This window comes from Choristoneura fumiferana, chromosome 24 (assembly GCF_025370935.1).
Source record: "Choristoneura fumiferana chromosome 24, NRCan_CFum_1, whole genome shotgun sequence".
Taxonomy (NCBI): Eukaryota; Metazoa; Arthropoda; class Insecta; order Lepidoptera; family Tortricidae; genus Choristoneura; species Choristoneura fumiferana.
Window position 1 is genome coordinate 9,594,094 of NC_133495.1, and position 21,546 is coordinate 9,615,639.

Genomic DNA, 21,546 nt, shown 5'->3' on the forward strand with positions numbered 1-21,546 from the left:
ACGCTCCTTTCGCTCCCAAAGTGTTTAGCACAATGGTTTTGCATAGAAAGGAACGGAAAATGATCTATGATGTTTATTGTTTCATGAAAAAAGAAGCTGATAGTGGTGCCGCAACAAATTTAAAACAATGTTTGCAACGGACTGCTGAGGCAACTAAAACTTCCGTGGCTACAGTGAGACGAATTGTTAAAAACGCAAAAAGTTCGTAATTTGTAGCTGTTTTTCGCACACCCGGAAAAAATAAAAGGGTAAAAAATAAACCCATAACAGACATTGATAGGTGTAATTAAACGAGCTCTCCACAATTTTCATATACTCAAAAAGAATTGCCGACTATAGATAAACTAATATTGTTCTATAATAAACATGACATGATTATACAATATTATAGCGAGTATTTTCGTGCGTGACGGTACCCCTGCGCAAACATCCCCTCCACTGTCACCCAGAGCTCTTTTTACGTGAGCCGTACTGAAACTTACTATAAACAAAATGGCAGATCAAAGCCATTGTTCAAAAATACTGAATCTGAAATCGTATTGTGTGACACTCTGGCACTTGCGATCCCATTCAAGATCTCTTTCCATCCTCATCGTATACCTTATGACAGAAAGAGCAGTGAAAACGATGACGATTACCGATTACGGAGGAAACCGATACCGATGGCGGTGATCGGCGATGAGACGCAATGTTATTATTTAGAAAGTTCCTACAGGACAACTGAGATCTATTTTACCTATGAAGTTTCCCCTTTTTCTTTGGCTTTTCTTTATTCAAACACTTAACTGTGTGATATTCTTTCCAACAAGCGCCAATGCATAAGCCGACTTGGCACTTGGCACACATAATGGTGACTTGGCTCCGTCGGCCAAGCGCTTGGCAGCGTCCACACCTTCGCCTACTCCTCCGGTTCTTCCCACTTGGAGTCTCAGTGTGTGTGGGATAGTGATCATTTTTCCCATCCAATCTGACCTCCATGCTTTTAGAAGCGGGCTGACTAGATATCTTGGTAGTGCCAAAACGCACGGCCAAGTTTTCAGCGAGCTCGTACCGAAAACTCCTATGGCTTATAGGTTTCGTTGTATTACAGTTTGATTGGTACAACACGTATGCATTGAGAATCGAAGAGTTTAAGAGTCTACGGAAGATCTTGATGTACCATTTGAGACCGCGTTTCCTCTCCATGGTATAGGACATCTTTTTGTCTTTGTCGACATTGCATTTGTTGTAATCGTGTAGCGCAAGAGGGATTCGTGGTAGCATGTGGCTAAGACTATTCTGGGCTACTAGAACCATATCAGGTTTGTGGTATGTTGACACAATTGTTGTCAGTTCGGCATCTTTCCAAGATATTATTGAGATGTCACCGCTTTGCCAAGACAGCAGTTCTCCTTTCTGTAGTCTTTTATCATCAATGTTTTTTATGACTTCTGGTATGAGGGGTCTTTCTTTGTTGATTAAGCCAATGACGTCAGTCCGTCTTGTCTTTAAGTACCGTGTCAAAGGCACTTGTGTATACGTCGCGTCCATAGCTACAGAATGTCCTTTGTCTAGGAATGTTTGCATTAGTTTCAAGGTCATTTTCGCGTGTGACCTCTCATCAATGCCCCTGCCAGTGTCTATGAGAAACTTCAACAAATAACCAGTCCTAGCTTCGTAGAGCTCGTGCGATTTGAAACCGAACTGTTCCCTGTTCTTCATACTTCGCTCCCAGTTGAACTGTCCTTTCCAAAGAGGAAAGGATTCATTCAAACTCAAATACTGCCCTGGCACGTACAGATTGCAAAATTTCATATTACAATAGTCGATAATGGGTTTGATTTTGGCCAGCTTCTTTTCGTTGCCAGTAACTTTGGGTAACATGAGCGAATTATTATCAACAAAATGTAAAAACCTGAGCAGCAACTGGAACCTATTTCTGCTCATCAGAGACCTGAAATTGGGCAGTTCCAGCCGGCCGGTAGACCAGTAATCAGCTAACTTCTCTCTATGACAAAATGGCATGAAAATCAATACAGCAAAAAACAAATATAGCTCTTCAACCGTAGTATCTTTCCACCTGGACAACCTAGAAGTATTTGGTATACCGCCTTCAGTCTTACACTTAGGTGTTATGGTCTGCCAAGCATACTTGTTGGTTTCATCAGCGATTTTTTGCATTATATTTCTATCCCACATCGATGTGAAAAGATCGTATGGGCATTGGCTGTTTATTCTGGAGCCTGGGATGAAGTTATAGTGCTCCTGGCGTCCAGAGAATGTGGTAAAGTCTTGAGACCAATAGAAATTCTGGTTCATACAGTCGTAGGTGTCGAAGGTTTCTTCTGGTACCGCTTCCAACTTGAAGTTGGACTGGTATTGTACGGAAAGCAAGGAGCGGATGAAGTCTTCGTCGTCGGCTTCGCTGCCGCTGTCAACCGATATGACGTTAGGATCCTTTGGTTTTTTGTGCTTCTGAAATAGAATTGTAGATTAATTTAGGATGATATTGTTGCAAGCTTTTATATCTATCATAAGCAGGCAGAATGAAATACGGATACATTTTTTTTGATACGAATGTTCTCGGGTCTGGAATGTTTATTTAAGTATGTATTTATTTATAAAAGTATGTTTATCCGTTGCCTAGTATCCATAGTACACGCTTTGCTTAGTTTGGGACTAGGTCAATTGGTGTCAAGTGTTCCAAGTATTTAATGTTTCGACACATCACCGCAGAATCAGCTTTAGCCGATGAAATACCATCCACGCTGATCCACGGAGGAGTGAAAACATGTTTTCCCGTCGACACACATCGTTTGGCGTCGGCCGAGCCGATCGATGTCTCTTTCGCTCTTATTACGTTGGACATAAAGCGTTTTTAGATCGGGTAAAGTCGTATCCCCGTCGATAGGTGAGGGGAGATCACAGACTTATATGGACTCTGTGGGGGAGATCCTACACCTTCACGCTAAAACGGCTGGACGGATTTAGATGAAATTTGGAATGTAGATATCTGGACGTCTGAAATAGCACAAAGGTTACTTTTTATCCCGATATTCCCACGGGATCGGATTAAATATCTGAAATTCCAACCGCTAGGATAAGAGACATGATAGCGCGAGTGTTTTACACACAAAATTAATGAAATCCACGACGTAATTTTTGGGAACTGAGTTCATAAACTTGTGAGAAAAAATTTGGTCAAAAAAAATTGATCACGCTTCTACGCCATTAACAACAGAGTCGAGTTCAGATATTTTTGATCAAATTTTTGATCACAAGTTTATGAACTCGACTGTACAATCCATTGGACTAACACTATAATGCGAAAGTTTGCAAGTCTGTTCGTTTGTTTGTTACCTCATCACGTGAAAACCGCTGAACAGATTTAGATGAAATTCGGTATACAGGTAGTTTGAGTCTGTTCTCCGTGCTATATGGCCTACCACTTTGACGAGCTAATTCGCTTGGCTATGTCGGTGACCCTCGTTTTTCTTCGTATCTCTTCATTGCTGTTTCGATACCGATTTCGAAACAAGTTTTTCTTATTTAGAAAATAGACAACTATAAAAAACTCTACGTACCTTGACTTTGTCCGTCGCCCCGTCGCCGTCGCCAGGCGCATGCGCGCTCGAATCACCTGAAAATTGCAAAAAACTTTTTTGTCACAATTTTTGCAAAAATTTAAAAGCCAAGTTAAAATTGACTTCATATTGCTACGGCAAAATGACGTCAATGTAACATTAGCTTGACACATTATTGCAAAATTGCGAATTTTTTGCAATTTTCAAGTCTGTTTACCCAAATGCGGAAGCTAATTTTACATTCACTGAAAATATCATAGCCATATACGACCGATAGTTATTTATTACGCAAGGCTGGAAAGCTGTTACGCGAGGGCGTGTATTGAAACCAAAGGAACGATCATAGAATTTAGCCACGAGCGAAGCGAGAGGTTAAAAATAATAATCTTTGAGTATACCGAAGGTTTCAAGGCACGAGACACTTAAACAACTTTACCGAGCGAAACATAATTTTTCACCTCACTATGGTGAGAAAAAAATATACCTAGTGGGTACGTAGATAACCTTTTTCTGTAATCTAAAGAAAAAGTTCGATGTACCGTACACGCTAGCAAGAAAAAGCGCTTTTTCTTCCTAATTCCGAAGGAGAATTAACGCCTTTTCGAGTTGGTGAAGTGAAAAAAAAAAAAAAGTTTTTCATGGACATAGTCTGCTAAATCAGAATTAAGTCGACTAAACTAAGCTTAGTTATATGGTGGCATCAAAGCAAAAACAATTATGATAAGTAAACATTTATTTTTACAAGAAAACAGAGTAAAATCCTCAATAACATTATCCATTTATGTACCTACAAGTGTTCCAATAGTAGGTAAAAATATATTATTGCCGAAATATGCAATACGTACATTGTTTTTTAATTGATAGAATAGGGATACTCGATACCCAATTCTAATTTAACTACAGGATTTCAACCGTCTAATCCGTAACTTGTTAACGGCTTATTTGAATAAAGAACCGTTAAATGTTTAAACATTTGCGATCTTCATTCATAAGTATACATTATTTATTTTATAGTGTATCGATCTCGGGCATGTAAGAAATCCCTCAATAATTTTTAAAGATATATTTTTACGTGATAAAATTACTGAAGTAGTTACCAAAAATTTTTAGTTATATATATCTATCCCTATTCCCTATTTATTTCAGTAAGGTTTTTAAATCAAAGGTACATAATATTTATGGCCCATAGAGCCGATTGCATGGTCTAGGGTTAAAAAAACATAGTCAACTCTGGATCAGAGGTGACAGTACCTTACAATTTGACATAACTTAACCCTGGGTTATCTCTCTGGATTACTAACAAGGAAAGGTGTCTAACTGTACCTTTTCTTGTCAATTGACTTTCGGGGGCAACTACGAAATTCTAAAAATAAATTTTAGAAAGGGCGCTCAACTGTTAATTATTTTAGCAAATCAGAAAGAAGCATAGTTTACTTTTTTGGAGCAAACGGCTTGAAGACGTTTGCGTTTAAATTTGAAATACTGTGAGAAAACTTCTTTACAGTCTAGATTTGCTAGAAGCGTTTTTATATCACAAATGTCTTCTCTAAACATTAGAAATGTACTTTAAAAAAAAACTAAAACAATTATATTTTACATCTTAAATTACTCCACGGATCGCCTACAACTTTAAAGGAAAATTCTTGCTCAACAGTGGGACAGTAAAGCCTTATAATAATAAACTGCTAGTAAAATCTACACAAATATGACGCTATGCAATGTAAAGCACCTAAGGTCATTATAAACAAGCTTTTATTTAACCTGCCACGATCGTATATCAGTAACTAAGCATGTGTAAGTACATCGACGTAGAACGAAATCGATGCCATTAACCGTTGAAGAGTTCCGTCCTGCGGAGACCATCCGCACCAGATCTGTATCCAGAGCCTTTAATGTCCAACACACTTGGAACCACAATCGTTTTCACCACTTCTTTCTATCACACGGTATAAGATGAGGATGAGGGTAGAAAGAGAATGAGTACCATCGCGAACGTCAGCGCGTTAAGAGAACTCTTCGTTCCATTCTCCATACAAACGTAGTCCCGGTCTCATTTGAAAACTAGGCAACAGAAATAGATGAAATTTTGTAAGTATGGACTAGACGTAATTATCTATGCCTGTAGGTTTTCAGATTTTCATATAAATGTGTAATATCAGAATTACAGGAGCTCAAAAGTCGACAAAAAAAAGACTAATAAAGCATTTTTACAAAAATCGAAAAAACCACAAGCATAGAAAATATAATAAATATCTTGATTGTAAAATATCATTGATTTCTGTGCTATACTTTTCGTATAATATGAGGACAACGAAACCCAAAATTCAACCGCCCAATTCTTGAAAAGCTATCTCGGTATAAATTACGGACGTCGTTGCGGAAGGGGACGGCTGCGAGCGCTTATGTCACGAGCGATAAAGACAGCAATATTCCAAATTAATACCTAACGCGGCCGCGCGGCCGGCAGGGAAACTTCTCTTAAGTACGATAGGTACACATTGAGCGGACCGGGCCGGACTGCGTCCTAGCTCACTTTATAAGATGTCAAAGGAATTTAGAACTTGTGCGCAGTACTAACATCACATATTTGAATAGAATTTGCAAAGCTTGCGGCCGGTGGGTCCTCGCTGTACAGACACGAATTTCCCCTATGCACGTATCTCAGCTTGTTTTGTTTCTTATTTAGTCACTTAAGCAGCGACACTAGCGACATCTATGCTGTAGCCCTCATCGACAAACTTTCAGCATTCCATTGGAACTAATTGCTCACCCGGACAAGAGATGTCGTTATTAAAATGGAATGCCGAGAACCTGGCTTCGATTCCCGGCGCTGGTCTATTTTTCTGGTTTTTCTGTGCATCTATCTTTCAGTTTGTATTTTCGATATATAAATAGAGATTTTCTAAGGTAAGCAATAGGCGGGCTTATCGCTTTAGAGCGATCTCTTCCAGGCAACCTTTACAATGGACATAAGTGAGGAATAAATTTAGTTATTGTATTGTATTGTACGACCTCAGACCTGTACCTATTGTATCTCCAATCTTAGTCTTAGTTTTAGGTGGTACAGTCACCAGCATTAATATCTGCCACAGCAAAAATATCTGACACGTCCTTCCGGACCTAGAAATAGAGTCGTATCAGATATTTATGCACGCTTGTTGTGTCAGATATTGGTGCTGCTGACTGTACTAATGGAGCCAAAATAAACCTTTCTTTCTTTCTTTCTTTCTGAATCATGAGTCTGATCTGGATTATTGTAAATCTCTATATACCTGTGTTTTCTGTACTGCTTAGGGACAGTGGACATCAGACATTTCGGAGCGGACAAGGTGGTCAAAAACATCGGATCATGCACTCTATTGTTAAGGAATTAGAGCTTAATTTACCTATCCTCATTCCACCGAGCTGCATGGTTACTACGAAACTCGGAAGTTCGTGTCGTGCGGTCCCTCTGACACTTATACTTTTTAATACGAGAGCGAGCGGGACGGTACGATACGAACTTCGAGTTTCGAGTTTCGTAGTAGCCCTGCTGTTTCCACTAGAGCTGTTGAGCGAGGATAGGTAAATGAAACCAATGAGGGCTATCGCGAATGAATTCGCCACTAGAGGCGCTAGTGTAGCGTGAGGTCTCCGAAATGTCAAATCTCATAGTTTTATGGTGAGCTACGCGGGTTTATTTATAATTAGAATAATTTTGTGAATATTTTGCATTACCTGAAATTAATTATGGCAATTATGCGTGACGGGGCAATGAATGTCTGTGTTTTGAGACAGTTTTGTCTTTCGGAAACCTTTGTTCTCCCTTTTTTCCGAACAAAACGGGGACTATGCAACACTGTGGCATGCTCGATATTTTTATGGTACGGTTTTAAGGTGTATTAAATGATTTTAATCTAAACTTTGTTTTCACACCCGTAATAGCAGACTTTGAAAGCCATACTTAAAAACCTCACGCAACAGTGCGCCATCTAGTGAGACAAAAAACGATAGACATTGGTTTATGACAAACATTTCTCGCGAACGCATCCTCGCTCTGCTGGAAAAGCAGCCTAAAGCTCCGTAGTTCAATGAATTGTTAATAACTAAGACTTAGGTACTTTACATGGCAAACCGTTCGGTACATAATATAACGTTTCTAACTTTTCTCTTTGTGCTTGTCAGCCTCCTCCGGTTGCCTGCCTAGGAGATCCCGTTTCACGCATTTCTCTTCCTGGAAATGAAAAACATAATATTTTTTTATAAAAGTCTAAGGGGCTGTTTCACTTCACCACCCATTGATTAATTTTATTTGACGGATAAATGTGATGCCGTCACCGTCTATTCGAACAAAACAAACAGATACGGCGTTAAATTTATCCGTCAAATTGTAGTCTCCTAAAAAAATTTAATTATGGTTAGTCCATCAGTTCTAATTTATTGAATCAGGCGTTACTTTGCAGAGGTCCATATCAATGAACTACTAACTAACACATACTCGCACATCTCTGGTGGAAACAGAGCCTTTACAGGATAATATTTTTATAGAAAACAAGCCTTCCCGCGACTTCGCTCGTTTATCGGAACGGGAGCGAAGCATGCATTCTGTTACGTGGGGTCAATCAACTTTTTCTTGTTTCAGATTGGTTTTGGAGTCTTTTTGTATTTTTTATTTCAACTCCAAATTTTGTTACTTTTACGGTCATCCCGTAAAATATACGTATATATATCCCGTATATATATATTTGTCCAGTGGTAGTGTAGGGGTATAGCACGCAGCACGGAATGCTGAGGACCTGGGTTCAATTCCCAGCGCTGGCCTCTTTTTCTGGTTTTTCTGTGCATCTATGTTTCAGTTTGTATTTTCGATATGGATTTTTCTTGTTTGTTATTCTGGCCCGTTGTCCAAGAGACAACAGTGACAGTTTCTTAAAAAAAAAACTACATTGATGTATCCGACTAATATCAGTCGCATATGCTTAGGAGATAGTCTATAAAATAATGAGCTTGTATCTATGACAAAAAAAATTATAATCGATGAATTTTAAACACAGAAAACATATAGAAACTCGTGGTTTTAAAGAGTTGTCCAGGGGACGTAACCATCGCAACGAGGTACCTACAAGAAAGAGTTGATCGACCCACATACTACATGACATGAACTAAAAGACAGAATTAGTACATTTGCAGATTGTACCAGTAGGGAGATGATTGTACCCGTTAAGAGAAGCATGCACAACTCTAAGGGCCTGTTTCACCACTTGTCGACTAACTTTAATTGTCAGATAAAAGTAATGCCGTCTTTGTTTATTCAGACAAAACAAACAGAGACGGCATCACTGATATCCGTCACTTAAACAGGCCCTAAGTGTTCCGTCTGTATCTTCACGGTGAGAACGGATTGTTAACTACATCTGAAATGTATCTCAATACGAAGGGTGAATCAAGTTTTTAGTGTTGTTATTCTATCCCGTAACTCAGGCGACATCATTGGTACACTTTGTTACAAAACTGTTTGCAAAGTATACTATAGCATACTTAGGAGATGAGCCATGAAGGAATTGCCTTAAAACTGTCATAATTTCTAACTTTTAGTGGATTTGTACTGCATAAAATCATATTTTTAATAAGTAACTCAGGAGACGTTACCATGGCAACAAGCTGCACTAAAAAGTTGATTGACTAGGTGGAGTGGGAGCCGTCACCCTATTGTATTAAAACTGACCGGGTCGCTGTCGCTGTCGCTGCCGGTGTCGCTAGAAGACTCCGACTCGTAGTGTCGTAAGCCTGGTAACACGCCCACGCAACGACGACCGTCCGCCACCTCCGAACCGACTTCCGGCGCACTACAACAGATAAACATAAACATTCAATGAACAATGAAATGACATATCGTCGATGATACTGCAACGCCACGTAACCAACAATGGCTGGTGCCGCGCAACCAACAATGGCTGATGCCGCGCAACCAACAATGGCTGATGCCGCGCAACCAACAATGGCTAATGCCGCGCAACCAACAATGGCTGATGCCGCGCAACCAACAATGGCTGATGCCGCGCAACCAACAATGGCTGATGCCGCGCAACCAACAATGGCTGATGCCGCGCAACCAACAATGGCTGATGCCGCGCAACCAACAATGGCTAATGCCGCGCAACCAACAATGGCTGGTGCCGCGCAACCAACAATGGCTGATGCCGCGCAACCAACAATGGCTAATGCCGCGCAACCAACAATGGCTGATGCCGCGCAACCAACAATGGCTAATGCCGCGCAACCAACAATGGCTAATGCCGCGCAACCAACAATGGCTAATGCCGCGCGTAACCAACAATGGCATTTTTATTTCAGGAGTGCAGAAATTTAAATATATTTGTGTTTGTATACATGATATAATAAATCATCCGAGAAATCTCAAAATTGCTATTTTGTAGGTCGCGGCATTAGTTAGCCATGGTTGGTTACGTGGCATTTCAGTGTCATCGACGATATAAATGAAAGATAATCTGAAATTTATTACATTGAATATTGTACGCCTCTCCGAGGCAGGACATAAACTAAATAATTAACTCTTTGAATAAAATATTTTTTATTTTTCAATAAAAACTTAAAAGGAAAAAATAAATTCTATCCCCCTTATTCATAAACGACAATCAAACCTATTTTAGTTAAAATGCCGCTAAAATTCATTTGTCCTTATCTGTCACTTCGACATTTGTATTTGTTAGAAAGGGACAAAGCATTTGTTAGTTAACATAGGCTTGTTAAGTTTTATGAATAAGGGGGTATAACTCCAAACCTAAGTCCGGAACTCCGTTAAGTAAACTAACGTTCAACAGTCGCGACCCATTGAAAATCGTAAAATCCAGCCCAAAAATTCCCAGTAATGGCAAATAAAAATATCTGTCCTGTCCGGGGATCAAATCCAGGACCTCAAGCTTTGTAGTCAGATTCTCTAACTACTGGGCTACATACAACTGAAATAACCTTAGTGTTCTCCTCTGTATAAACATGATAGGTTTTTTATTTATATCTGGAACTTAAGATTGGTTTTTTGGAATCTTTTTGTATTTTTTATTTCAATTCCAAATTCTTACTTTTACGGTCATCCCGTAAAACCGAAATTGAAAATACAAACTGAAATATAGATGCACAGAAAAAACAGAAAAATAAGAAAAGCGTTGCTGCGTAAGTGACTAAGTAAGAAACACAAGCTGAGATATGAGGTGCATAGGGAAATTCGTGTCGGTACCGTTGACCATCAGTGGTGTAGCGGTATAGCACGCGGTACGGATTACCGAGGACCTGGGTTCGATTCCCAGTGATGGTCTTATTTTTCTGTTTTTTCTGTGCATCTATATTTCAGTTTGTATTTTCAATCTGGAACTTAGCTGAAAATTAGACTGAAAGTTAGAAATACCTGTCAGTTAGGAGTCCATTTTTAGCCGGAGTTGCATCTTTGTCGCCCTCAATTTCATTCGCTTTCCGCTTTCTCACAACCATCTGAGCCAGAAAGCACAAAATTAAAATCCCACTCGCACTAATATTATAAATGCGAAAGTTTGTAAGTCTGTTTGTTACTTCATCACGTCTAAACCGCTGAACCGATTTAGATGAAATTCGGTATACAGATAGTTTGAGTCCCGGGGAAGGACATAGGATAGTTTTTATCCGGGAAAATTGCATAGTTAGTCTGCACTTATCATCAGGTGAGATAGGGCTCAATCATGGTCAGTTTTTTTTTTTTTAAAGTTCCCGCGTGATAGCGATAAACGAATACTACGCGGACGAAGTGGCGGGTTACAGGCTAGTAACCTATAAAACAGTACAATGAAATGACTGACTGATTGACAGACAATGACAACGCAACGCCTAAAGCACTTTGTCTAGAGACTCAACAGCTTACGAGAGAATCTACAAAGTGTTAATTGGATAACTGAAAATCTTAAACACCCAACTATCTTTCTTTATTTTAAGTTAGTTTACTGCATTTATTTTGAAAAACCTTATTTCAAAAATACATTTGAAGGGTCCACGGAAAGAACATGCCAGTCACCTTTTTTAAAAAAATAGATTTTAATCTCAAAATGTAGAGCTTGCAAAGTAAAAATAGTTCAAACAAGGGCTTGTTAACGTTACCTAATTCACATTATACGTAACGTTACGTAACGGTAAATAAAATCGTAAAAATACCTTGTACCAGTATTAAATTATAACGTTACTTGATAAAGGTAAATTTTCTTTACATAGTAGCTAATAGTAGGGCTTGTTAACGTTACACAATTCACATTATTATAACGTTAAACAAGTAACACTACTTCAATCGGTAATGTTTGTGTTTAGTTTTTTCGTGACCATGAGACTTGAAATGGACTCAAAACGTCGGTATCAAAATTATAATCGTGAATGCATAATATAATCTGTAAAGTAGTTTTATTTAACATGTCAAAAATAGCAATTCTTAATTATTTTTTGATAAAAATTACATACAAGCACATACATATCGTTGTCGAGTAGATTTAATAGCCCAAACAAATGTTCTGATTTAGCAGAATGATGACCAGGGACGCCGTTACAATGTAAAAGTGAGAAGTAATCTTATAACGATACTTTTAAATTAACGTTAGCTTATAACGTAAAAAAATTTATACCGGTAAAAATTGTAAAAGTAATGTGCATCGTTTAACGTTAATCTGTTTGACAGAGGTAACATTACCAACTTTTTAAAGGTATTTGAAGCCCTGGTTCAAACCGCTATAACACAAAGTTGTGACATGAATTTGACAACTCCTGAATTAGCCATATCTTAATATTATTATGAAAATATAGATATACAGAATATAGATATACAGACAGTGTTTAGCGAAGAGAAAACTTAAATCGGTTGAAAATTAGATTTATAGTGTTTTTTTGAAAAAATCTATATACCTGTCTCTTTCTCAAACGCTTTTCTCTATGCAGCAAATATGGCGGTATTGGCGTGTGACGTCAAATGCCAGTATATCTTTCTCTGTCTAATCTTGAATTTCAAACCTTTATAACTTTGTTATTTGTAAAGGTAGCTTAAAAATTGTTTCTCTATTCGATAACAGGCATTGTGTAGTTTTCATTTATATACAAAATATTCAAATACCGTATTCCTTCATGGCTCATCTCCTAAACGTGCAAATAGTATAAATTGCAAACATTTTTTAACAACAAGTGTATCAATAATGTCTCCTGATTTACGGGACCGAATTACATTCACTAAAAAGTCGTTTGACCCACTAACCTAATTTGATATGGAAGAAACTGAACTTAAGGCTTTCAATAATTCATTCTAAATTGGAAGATGTTAGTTACCCCCTGCAGTTTGTTCTTGGCGGGCTGCGCGGGCGGCGCGCGTGCGGGCGCCAGCTGCGCGCGCAGCCGCGTCATCTCCTCGCTTTCCGCCAGCGTCGACACGCGCTCCCTGACAAAAGTCGAAGGAAAATTGAACGAGTACGATTCATCATAATCATCATCATCATCATCAGCCTACAGCAGTCAACTGCTGGACATAGGCCTCTTCCACAACATAACACTGTCTTCAGTCCCTCGTTACCATCCGCCGCCAACGACCCTGGACGACTGAGGTCGTCCATCCACCATGCCTAAGAGTGTAGTACGAGTATTTGACACGAATCGTTCATGTACTTTCTCAACCTCGTATCTAGCCACAACATTACTTTAGAAACATCTTTATGTTAAATATGATAGTGTTGATTTGTTTGATACAATTCTGGTAGCCCTCATATTCTGAGAGGAGGCTTGTGCCCAGCAGTGGCACATATATAGGCTGGGATGATGATGAATTCGGATAGATACGAGGTTGAGAAAGTACATTGACGAAATACGCGTTTCGTGCGTTCGTATTTGTGGAGGCCTATGTCCAACAGTGGACGTCCTATGATGATGATTATTTGACACAAATTCTATTCATCATTGGGCAAATATTCAGCGTTTTTTCGGCTTTTTGTCTCCGTCTCTTTTTACAGTTTATAAAATAGTGTGTTTTTAGTGAATGGTTCTTAATACCACACTAACATTAGATATTAAGAAAACTAAACAATACCCCTACCCCTATACTAAGAAGTGCAAAATTCGAACTTTGTATCTTGCCTTGCTTCATCATCCCAGCCTATATACGTCCCACTGCTGGGCACAGGCCTCCTCTCAGAACAAGAGGGCTTGGGCCATAGTTCCCACGCGGGCCCAGTGCGGATTGGGAACTTCGCACGCACCATTGAATCGCTTCGCAGGTTTGTGCAGGTTTCCTCACGATGTTTTCCTTCACCGCAAAGCTCGTGGTAAATTTCAAATGTAATTCCGCACATGAATTTCGAAAAACTCAGAGGTGCGAGCCGGGGTCGAACCCACGACCCTCTGCTTGAGAGGCGATAGGTCAAACCACTAGGCCACCACGGCTTGCCTTGCTTATATTACTTAATACGAGGGTGAGAGGGATGGTACAATACGCACTTCAATTTACGAATTTCGTAGTAGCCCCCCCCCCCTGATACTAAATCTAGCTAGCGGAATCAAAATTCTTGCAGCTTGTCCTTATATTGTGCTAATAAACGTGTGAATATTTGCCCCAATACTAATACTATGAATGCCAAAGTAACTTGTCCGCCTTGCTATGTTTACAATTATTTTGTTCCTGTTACAAACAGCTTAACACTTCTGTCCCCCCTTAAGTGTGTAACGTAATTTATGGAAGACTTGAACTACCTGAACTCCTGCATTTCCTTTTGCTCCTGCATTGAGATCTGCTGTGCTGCCTTGGCTTTGCTTCGCTCCACTAGATCCAGGAATCCTACTTCATCATCATCTAGGCCACGGATCATGTTTTCTACAGTCAAAAGTAAATTAATCTGATTAGATCAGGGTTACTCAAAGTGGGGTTCGCTATTCGACGGTAGGGGGTTTGCGATAAGGTTTACGTGACTCCAAAAACCACCAGGCTGCAAGACTAGCAAGATGATTAAGATTCGTTTTTGGAGTCTTTTTGTATTTTCTATTTCAATACAACTCCAAATTTGTTACTTATTTGTTTGTTATTAATTTGTTGTTGTTTGTTTCAGTTTGTATTTTCGTTGGCAAGATGATTCTTACCTATATTTGTTACCTTTTATTGAAATAAATAATATAGGTACATTATATTATGATGATGATTGAAATAAAAATAACCTTAGTTTCTCCAACAGTCAATTTTAGTAGGTAGGGGTTCGCTGTTGTCTAGAAACTTTAACAGGGGTATGTGGAGCCATAAGTTTGAGAAACCCTGGATAAGACCATTAATTTCTAATAAACACCCTTGTTCTACAAAAGTTTGTTGCCTACATAATTATTTTAAATCTGTGCCTAAACAACAATTTATATCAGGTTTATTCTTAATTGCATTATTTACTATTTATAATAATAAGGGTCAATCAACTTTTTCTTGTAACTCGTGACACTCATTGCTATAGTTACAATCTCCTGAGCCACTCTTTAAACTTGAAATACTAACTCAGTTTATGTGCTTCCTCATATTCTGCGTCTTTACGCATTTTCTGTTCTTCAAGACGCTGGTACAAAGGCCTTGTGTCATACGCCTCTTCCGGCACCTCTGTAACAGGCATAACAGTATATTTCGTCAGCATAATCACAAAACAGAAATAAACACAGATGCTCAAAAAAACAGAACGGAGGTTTATTGGTAAACCAATTGGCAACGGTGTCACAGTATTATGGTCTGCAGTCACCTTTTGGTTGATCATCCGTTCGTACTTTATCCCATTCTTCCTGACGGCGCCTTCGGGCCTCCAAAATCTCAGATTCAGATATAAATCCTGAACTCATTGTTAATTTTTTTTCTAATAAATCAACAAAAAAATCACTTGAAAATGACCGACCACCTTCAACAACCCCCGTCTAGTAACCTAACTTTTTTTTCTGGCTACGTCTTTAATTGATTATGTTTTCAAAGCATGTTTTGAGTTTACGAAAGTAAAATGAATTCCACTTTAATAAAATTACAATTCGTAGGTAAACATTATCAATATTGATTGCGTATTTGAGCAAATGTGAATGACTGAGTTTTATATTATTTGTTGAATTATTTTTGCCGGTCTGATTTTTATTGTTTGGATCGATTTTTTTAGAGCTGAACGAAGTTTACTTTGCTGTTCAGACTCTGGCTGGCCTAGTGCACTAGTGTGTAAATTGCATTGTTTTTTTATATTTTAAAACTTTCAATTAAGTGAATATAAATCTTTAATCTCCCACTGCACTTCGAAAGTTCGAACCAAAGGTTACTAAGTAAGTGTAAGTAAGCTAGCTACCTTTGTGAACAAACACAAACGGATATTGACACTAACAAAGTGTTTACGAAGAAACATGGAAATAATAAATGTGTTCCATGCGAAGAAATTATTTTCGTTTTATAGTTGATAATTAGTCGGACGATGGTAATGGAAACATTTTTTGGGTGGTTTTTACAAAACAACAGCATAATAACATATTTAGTTTTTTTTTAAAGAAGTGGCTTCTGTCCACCTTCTGTCGAATAGGACAATTTTGCCCGGACTCTTTATTTGTAACGTACTTCTTGAGTGGAATGCTCTGAAATACTCTGAATAAATTGTCATTTATGTCAGAAGTCAAATACGTCAATGTCAAATTTCGTTCATTCGTCGTCAGGGGGCAAGCTTAGGGGTTTTACCCCTAAATTTAGGGGGAAATAAGGAGAATGAGATTTTTTAGGGGCTTGATATTAAGGGTATATTTAAGGATTTCTCCATACCATGTTTGTATGATATAGGAAACTAAATTTTTACTGAAAATTGAACGTTCTCGATACCGCAGTGTATCTCACTTTCTATTGCTCGAACTCGCAAGTGCGACTGAGAAAGAAATACTCGACCGAACGTTTCGATTTACGTTACTGTGATTTGTAACGCGGTTGAACAATCTTTTGCGACTTTCACGCTATATTTTGATTTTTGGGTCTGTGACGTGGCTGTTGAGTGACTGAGTGGTGTTGGCAAAATCAAACTGATCCTAAATAATGTGTAATTTAAAACATTAAAGAAATTGACACGTAATTTGCTTTATTTTATATATCGAATATAGAGGTTTTTTCCAAAGAAATGGTTAGCTTGAGGGGGTTTTAACTTAAGCTCTAGGGGTAAAAAAAATTGGAGTTGGTAACCCTGTTCTTCGTATATCGTATACCATGTAACAAACAGTAGGTACCACCACCACCGGCTGTAGCGCGATAGAGCAGATTAATTTTGCAGTTTGCATGCATATATTATTTGCACTTAAAACTTTATATCATAACCTATATCTCAAAAAAGTACCAAAGATCCGAATTATGGCAGACGCAGATATTAAAACAACGGTTGAGGAAACCAATAAAGACTACGTGGAAGATGGTAAAAACAAGCTGAATGTGAAATGTAAATTCTGCAGTTCTAAGATTCTGGACAAGCAATCGGCAAACTATATAACTCAAGAGGTACTTAAATTGATACTCTGTGTACTACATAATTTTAATTGAATGAGTTTTATAACCCTTATATTTATCGAATTCGATTTTTACTAACTTAGTAGGTACTGCCGCAACTAGTCATCATAGACCTTTAAACTTCTTGACTGCATGGTGCTTAATGAACTAGAGTGAATTCCAATTGAATTATTGTTTCTGCGCTTGATGTTGTTTTGTGGATAAGTAGTAAATATTGACATATATTTAACAGTGGACATCCTAGGCTGACATGATGATGAAATTAGATTGCTTAGAAAAGATTATTCTAAAGCGATAAGGCCTCCTATTAACCTTTCAATTTACCTGTTTTTTGTATCGCTACTATGGTGTTCAATAAATAGCCACTATTGTATGACATCATACTTGTGGCTAGATTTGCCATGCGTCCGGATAAAGCTGGACATAGTTAGGCTTTGTAAATGTTTGTCCGACCAAATTTAACGGTGTCCGGCCTGTCCAGTTTTGTTAGGCTTTTTACATTTGACCAGTCACTATAAGTTTGAAAAAATAATAATGATAATAACTGTAGACATTACATACAAAATTGTTGTTGTATATACTGAGATACAAAATCCCTACTTAATATTATTAAGTAACACCTGAACATGCCATTTTGTTATGGGTTGCCGAGTAGGAAATAAAAGAAATACTACTATGAACACTAATACACTATATTGATTTGACTAATTTTAAATTTAAGCACTACCAGTATCAGTGACTGGAACTTAAGGTTAACTTAACTTATAGAATTAAGGGATCGATTAGATCACTACTTACAACTAACTTATTACTAGCTACTTATCACTACAGTTGAGCGCCAGGAAGGATTTAGACTTCGTCAGGGATCCTTGCCTATCCGCCTGCCACCGGCTAGCGTCCAAATTTAAAGTTTACTACTTAGCGCTAAACTAAACGACCTCCTGATCCCAAAGATTTCATATTTAATTTTATTGTATTTTGACATTTTAATTATTTGATTGTTCGTTTGGTTCCTATTGCATAAATTTGACTTAGATTTAAGAATATTCTTGTTTTGCTTTTAATTATTATTATTGAATTGAATTCTAATTTGACATTTTCAATTTATTTATTTTTTATTCTCGCTGACTATTTATTATACTTAATAAGATTTATTTATTTTTGTATACATTTGACGATCCTTTTGTGAATTTCTTGTAATTAACTGACATGTGCTTATAATGTATTTTTTCAAAAGGTAATAAATAAATCTAATCTAATCTAATCTAATCATGAAACTACCGTGAGAATCACTCATATTAAATGATATTATAACGGATAACTCACGTCTTAAACCGAGTTTAACTCGACATGTTTCGGGCTATTTCGTAGCCCTTCCTCTCAGCAGTCGTGCGAGCAGAGCGGTGGCGCGTAGTGTGCGTGTGGCGGCAGCCGCCGAGTCGCGTGCTCCTGAGAGGAAGGGCTACGAAATAGCCCGAAACATGTCGCGTTAAACTCGGTTTAAGACGTGAGTTATCCGTTATAACATCATTTAATATAAGTAACACCTGATTCAATAGATTATACATTCTGTATGTAACTTTTAACTTTTTCAGAAACAGTTGCCACTAATGCAACAAGACAACAACCGTGAAGAAGGGGAAATTCAAACTGAGTCTGTGAATGAGTTCTACCATGTTGAGAACATGTATACGTTTGAAAACATTGGATTTACACACTCCGTAGACAATTATAAGTATCTGAGCTGTGCGGATTGTGACGCGGGCCCAGTGGGTTATTATGATATGAATACTAAACATAGTTACGTTGCACTATCAAGAGTTGTGCATTCCTAGTTGAATAAGTATATAGTTCTTATGGACAAAATTTTGTAACATCATAGCCTAAAAATAAAAAAAAAAATAAGTGTGGAACATAAAAATGATGGGTGTGTAATGATTGGTATAACAACACTTGATATAATTTCAAAGGATGTAACAACATTTGGTATAATTTTTAAAAGACAGGAGCTTCACAGATTTTGTTTTATAAAATAAACCTAACCTAACCTAACCCAAAGTACATCAAATAGAATTAATAACAATAGAAATAAGTTTGGTTTTTAAGATAAATTATATTATATCGAATGAAAATTATATCAATGGTTGCATTATAACTCAACGCACTAAGATCAGAGTGTTTAACTCCAACGTCAAGTCAGTCCTATTGTACGGATGCGAGACATGGTTCGTAAGGAAGGATATCACCGATCGTTTGCAGGTGTTTGTTAACAAATGCCTGAGGCGTATCCTTGGAATTTTTTGGCCTCGAACTATCTCAAACGCAAGACTGTGGCAAATGACTGACCAGAAGCCAGTAAGCCGAGAAGTTATGATAAAGAAATGGCGATGGATTGGACACACGCTCCGAGGGTCGAATGATGCCCAAGCAGGGTCTCCGTTGGCAATCTACTGGCAGAAGACGGCCAGGACGTCCTTGGACCACGTGGAGGCGATCAGTTGAGAAGGAGGCTGGCTCAATTGGTCTCGGCTGGGAAGAGCTGGAAGAAGCCGCGCAAGATCGAGCCAAATGGAAAACTCTTCTACAAGCCCTATGTCCCTAGTGAGGGATAACAGGATCACATCATCATCATCATCATCATCATTATATCAATTGTTGTTATATACTTCGTTATGCACCGGAAAATGTTCCTGAAACTGCTTTTATTTTGAAGCTAGGCATTAGATTTAGTTTACGATGAATGTTATTTTACGTCACATATTTTATAGCACAGACCTATTTTTTATAATATTGATTGGCTTTACTTTGCGGAGGTTCATAGACCAGCCAGCGAAAGCTGTCCAGGCGAAACCGCGGCAAATTAAAAAAAAATGAGGCTGACAGCAACAACACTTCCTGTACACGGATTAAACGATGTTGATACTTAGATATTATTTAAATCTTCCAGATGTTAAATTATACTCGGGACTTCAAGCTGCATCAAAATTCATGTAGTAATGTGTGAAAGTTGATGATGCACTCTAGGAGTTGTACTCGTACAGTACAGACACATCAATTTTTGGACCATTTTGACCAGATTGGCATTGAATATATCTTCTAACATAATATTATAACATTTTGCATTTTGAGGATGTTAGGAGGTTGAATGAAACAAAAAACAATTTGTCTATATCTTATAGCAAAAGTATCAAAATTATCTAAGCCAAGCTAGAATGACAATATGACAATTTTGACAATCTCAAAAATGATACCAGATTAAAGTTTCGTAAAAAATGCGTGGACAGCTTTCCCTGGCTAGAGTCTATTAAAGAACTTCAATATTTTTATCTTCTCCACTGCAAGAAGAATATTGCAAGTTGAAATAGAATATGCAAGGAAGGTGAATATGGAATGAGCAGGCCACAGTGCTCGAAAAGCATATAACCATTAGGGAAGACAAGTCCCCGAGTGGCAATCACAAAACGGAAGATGAATCATTGGTTGGCCTCCCAGTAGGTAGACTAAATATATTGTGAGAGTTGCAGGCAATCAGTGGATGTCAGTGGCAAGTTGTCATTCATTGTGACGTTCTAAGGCGAAGCCCTGTGTTCAATGGTAGATATCTTCTGAGTGGTGATGATGATGATGACTTTTCCACTATTGCAGTGATTTAGTAGAGAAGAAAATATTCGACATCTTTGCATGTCATAAGACATACTAAATTAGATTTATTTTTTATTTAAAAAAAAAACCATGTTCAGAATGCCTAGCTCTACACACTCGCATATATTTCATTTGATAATCTCAAACACTTCAGAAAGGTGCCCCCAAATTCAAAATTCTTGTTATGTGTTTGTAATTTGGTTTATATAAATTCTTATAACAAAATAAATATAATAGCAAAAAAAAATTACTTAAAAATCTTGTAAAATAAACGTAACTTCACAGTTATTATGATCTATTTAAAATACTTAAATGCTTGCTTAGCGCTTAGCAATTGCTATGTTATGTAAGTACATATGTGCGTTATTGTGCATGGCACAGAATGACTTAAAATAATGAGCTTATGTATAGCTTATTCAAGATTATTTTGTATGTTTTTATTGTAAATAAACTTTTTTGTGTATTTACTGTTTTGTTCTGTGGTTTGGTTTCTGAATTTTACCCTAAGAATAAGACTGAAAGCTTTTAGTTTTCATATTTGGAGCAAATGCAATATGATATTGTCAAATTCGTAAAATACAGGGTGATTTTTAATCGGTGATCAGGAATAACAAAAAGCGATAAGGATGGTCATACTGAACAACTTTTCCCGTAGGACGAATACGAAAATTTTCAAACATGACGTTAAAGTCAACTTCGTGACACTGTACTGAGTGTTTATGACGTTGACTGTACTAGTAGGCTCTTAAATATTATAATAATGATGATGATGATGATGATGGTATTTCCTCTGTTTTTTGTAATAGAATAGTGTCTTTCGCCAAT

At 37.7% G+C, this 21,546-nt stretch overlaps 2 protein-coding genes across 2 annotated transcripts; one reads left to right on the plus strand and one right to left on the minus strand.

Moving 5' to 3' along the window:
• On the minus strand, positions 1-15,515 carry LOC141441407 (piggyBac transposable element-derived protein 4). The gene is made up of 9 exons (XM_074106124.1): positions 15,314-15,515; positions 15,079-15,177; positions 14,298-14,418; positions 12,888-12,996; positions 10,966-11,048; positions 9,268-9,388; positions 7,707-7,776; positions 3,564-3,619; positions 1-2,454 (listed from the first exon to the last, which is right to left on the minus strand). The coding sequence occupies exons 1-9, from the start codon at positions 15,408-15,410 to the stop codon at positions 733-735; spliced, it is 2,478 nt and encodes an 825-aa protein (XP_073962225.1). The 5' UTR covers positions 15,411-15,515; the 3' UTR covers positions 1-732.
• A 1,275-nt stretch (positions 15,516-16,790) lies between these two features.
• Positions 16,791-19,105, plus strand: strat (RAB interacting factor STRAT). Its single transcript, XM_074106472.1, has 2 exons — positions 16,791-17,070; positions 18,675-19,105. Exons 1-2 carry the CDS (start codon positions 16,855-16,857, stop codon positions 18,912-18,914), a joined length of 456 nt encoding a protein of 151 aa, XP_073962573.1. The 5' UTR covers positions 16,791-16,854; the 3' UTR covers positions 18,915-19,105.
• Positions 19,106-21,546: the final 2,441 nt, after the last annotated feature.

Coding starts and splice junctions, on each gene's coding strand:
- LOC141441407 (XM_074106124.1), bottom strand. CDS start 15,410: ATGAGTTCAGGATTTATATCTGAATCTGAGATTTTGGAGGCCCGAAGG. Junction 15,178..15,313: donor AACGGATGATCAACCAAAAG/GTGACTGCAGAC, acceptor TGCCTGTTACAG/AGGTGCCGGAAGAGGCGTAT. Junction 2,455..3,563: donor GGGCGACGGACAAAGTCAAG/GTACGTAGAGTT, acceptor ATTCTATTTCAG/AAGCACAAAAAACCAAAGGA.
- strat (XM_074106472.1), top strand. CDS start 16,855: ATGCATATATTATTTGCACTTAAAACTTTATATCATAACCTATATCTC. Junction 17,071..18,674: donor CAAACTATATAACTCAAGAG/GTACTTAAATTG, acceptor TAACTTTTTCAG/AAACAGTTGCCACTAATGCA.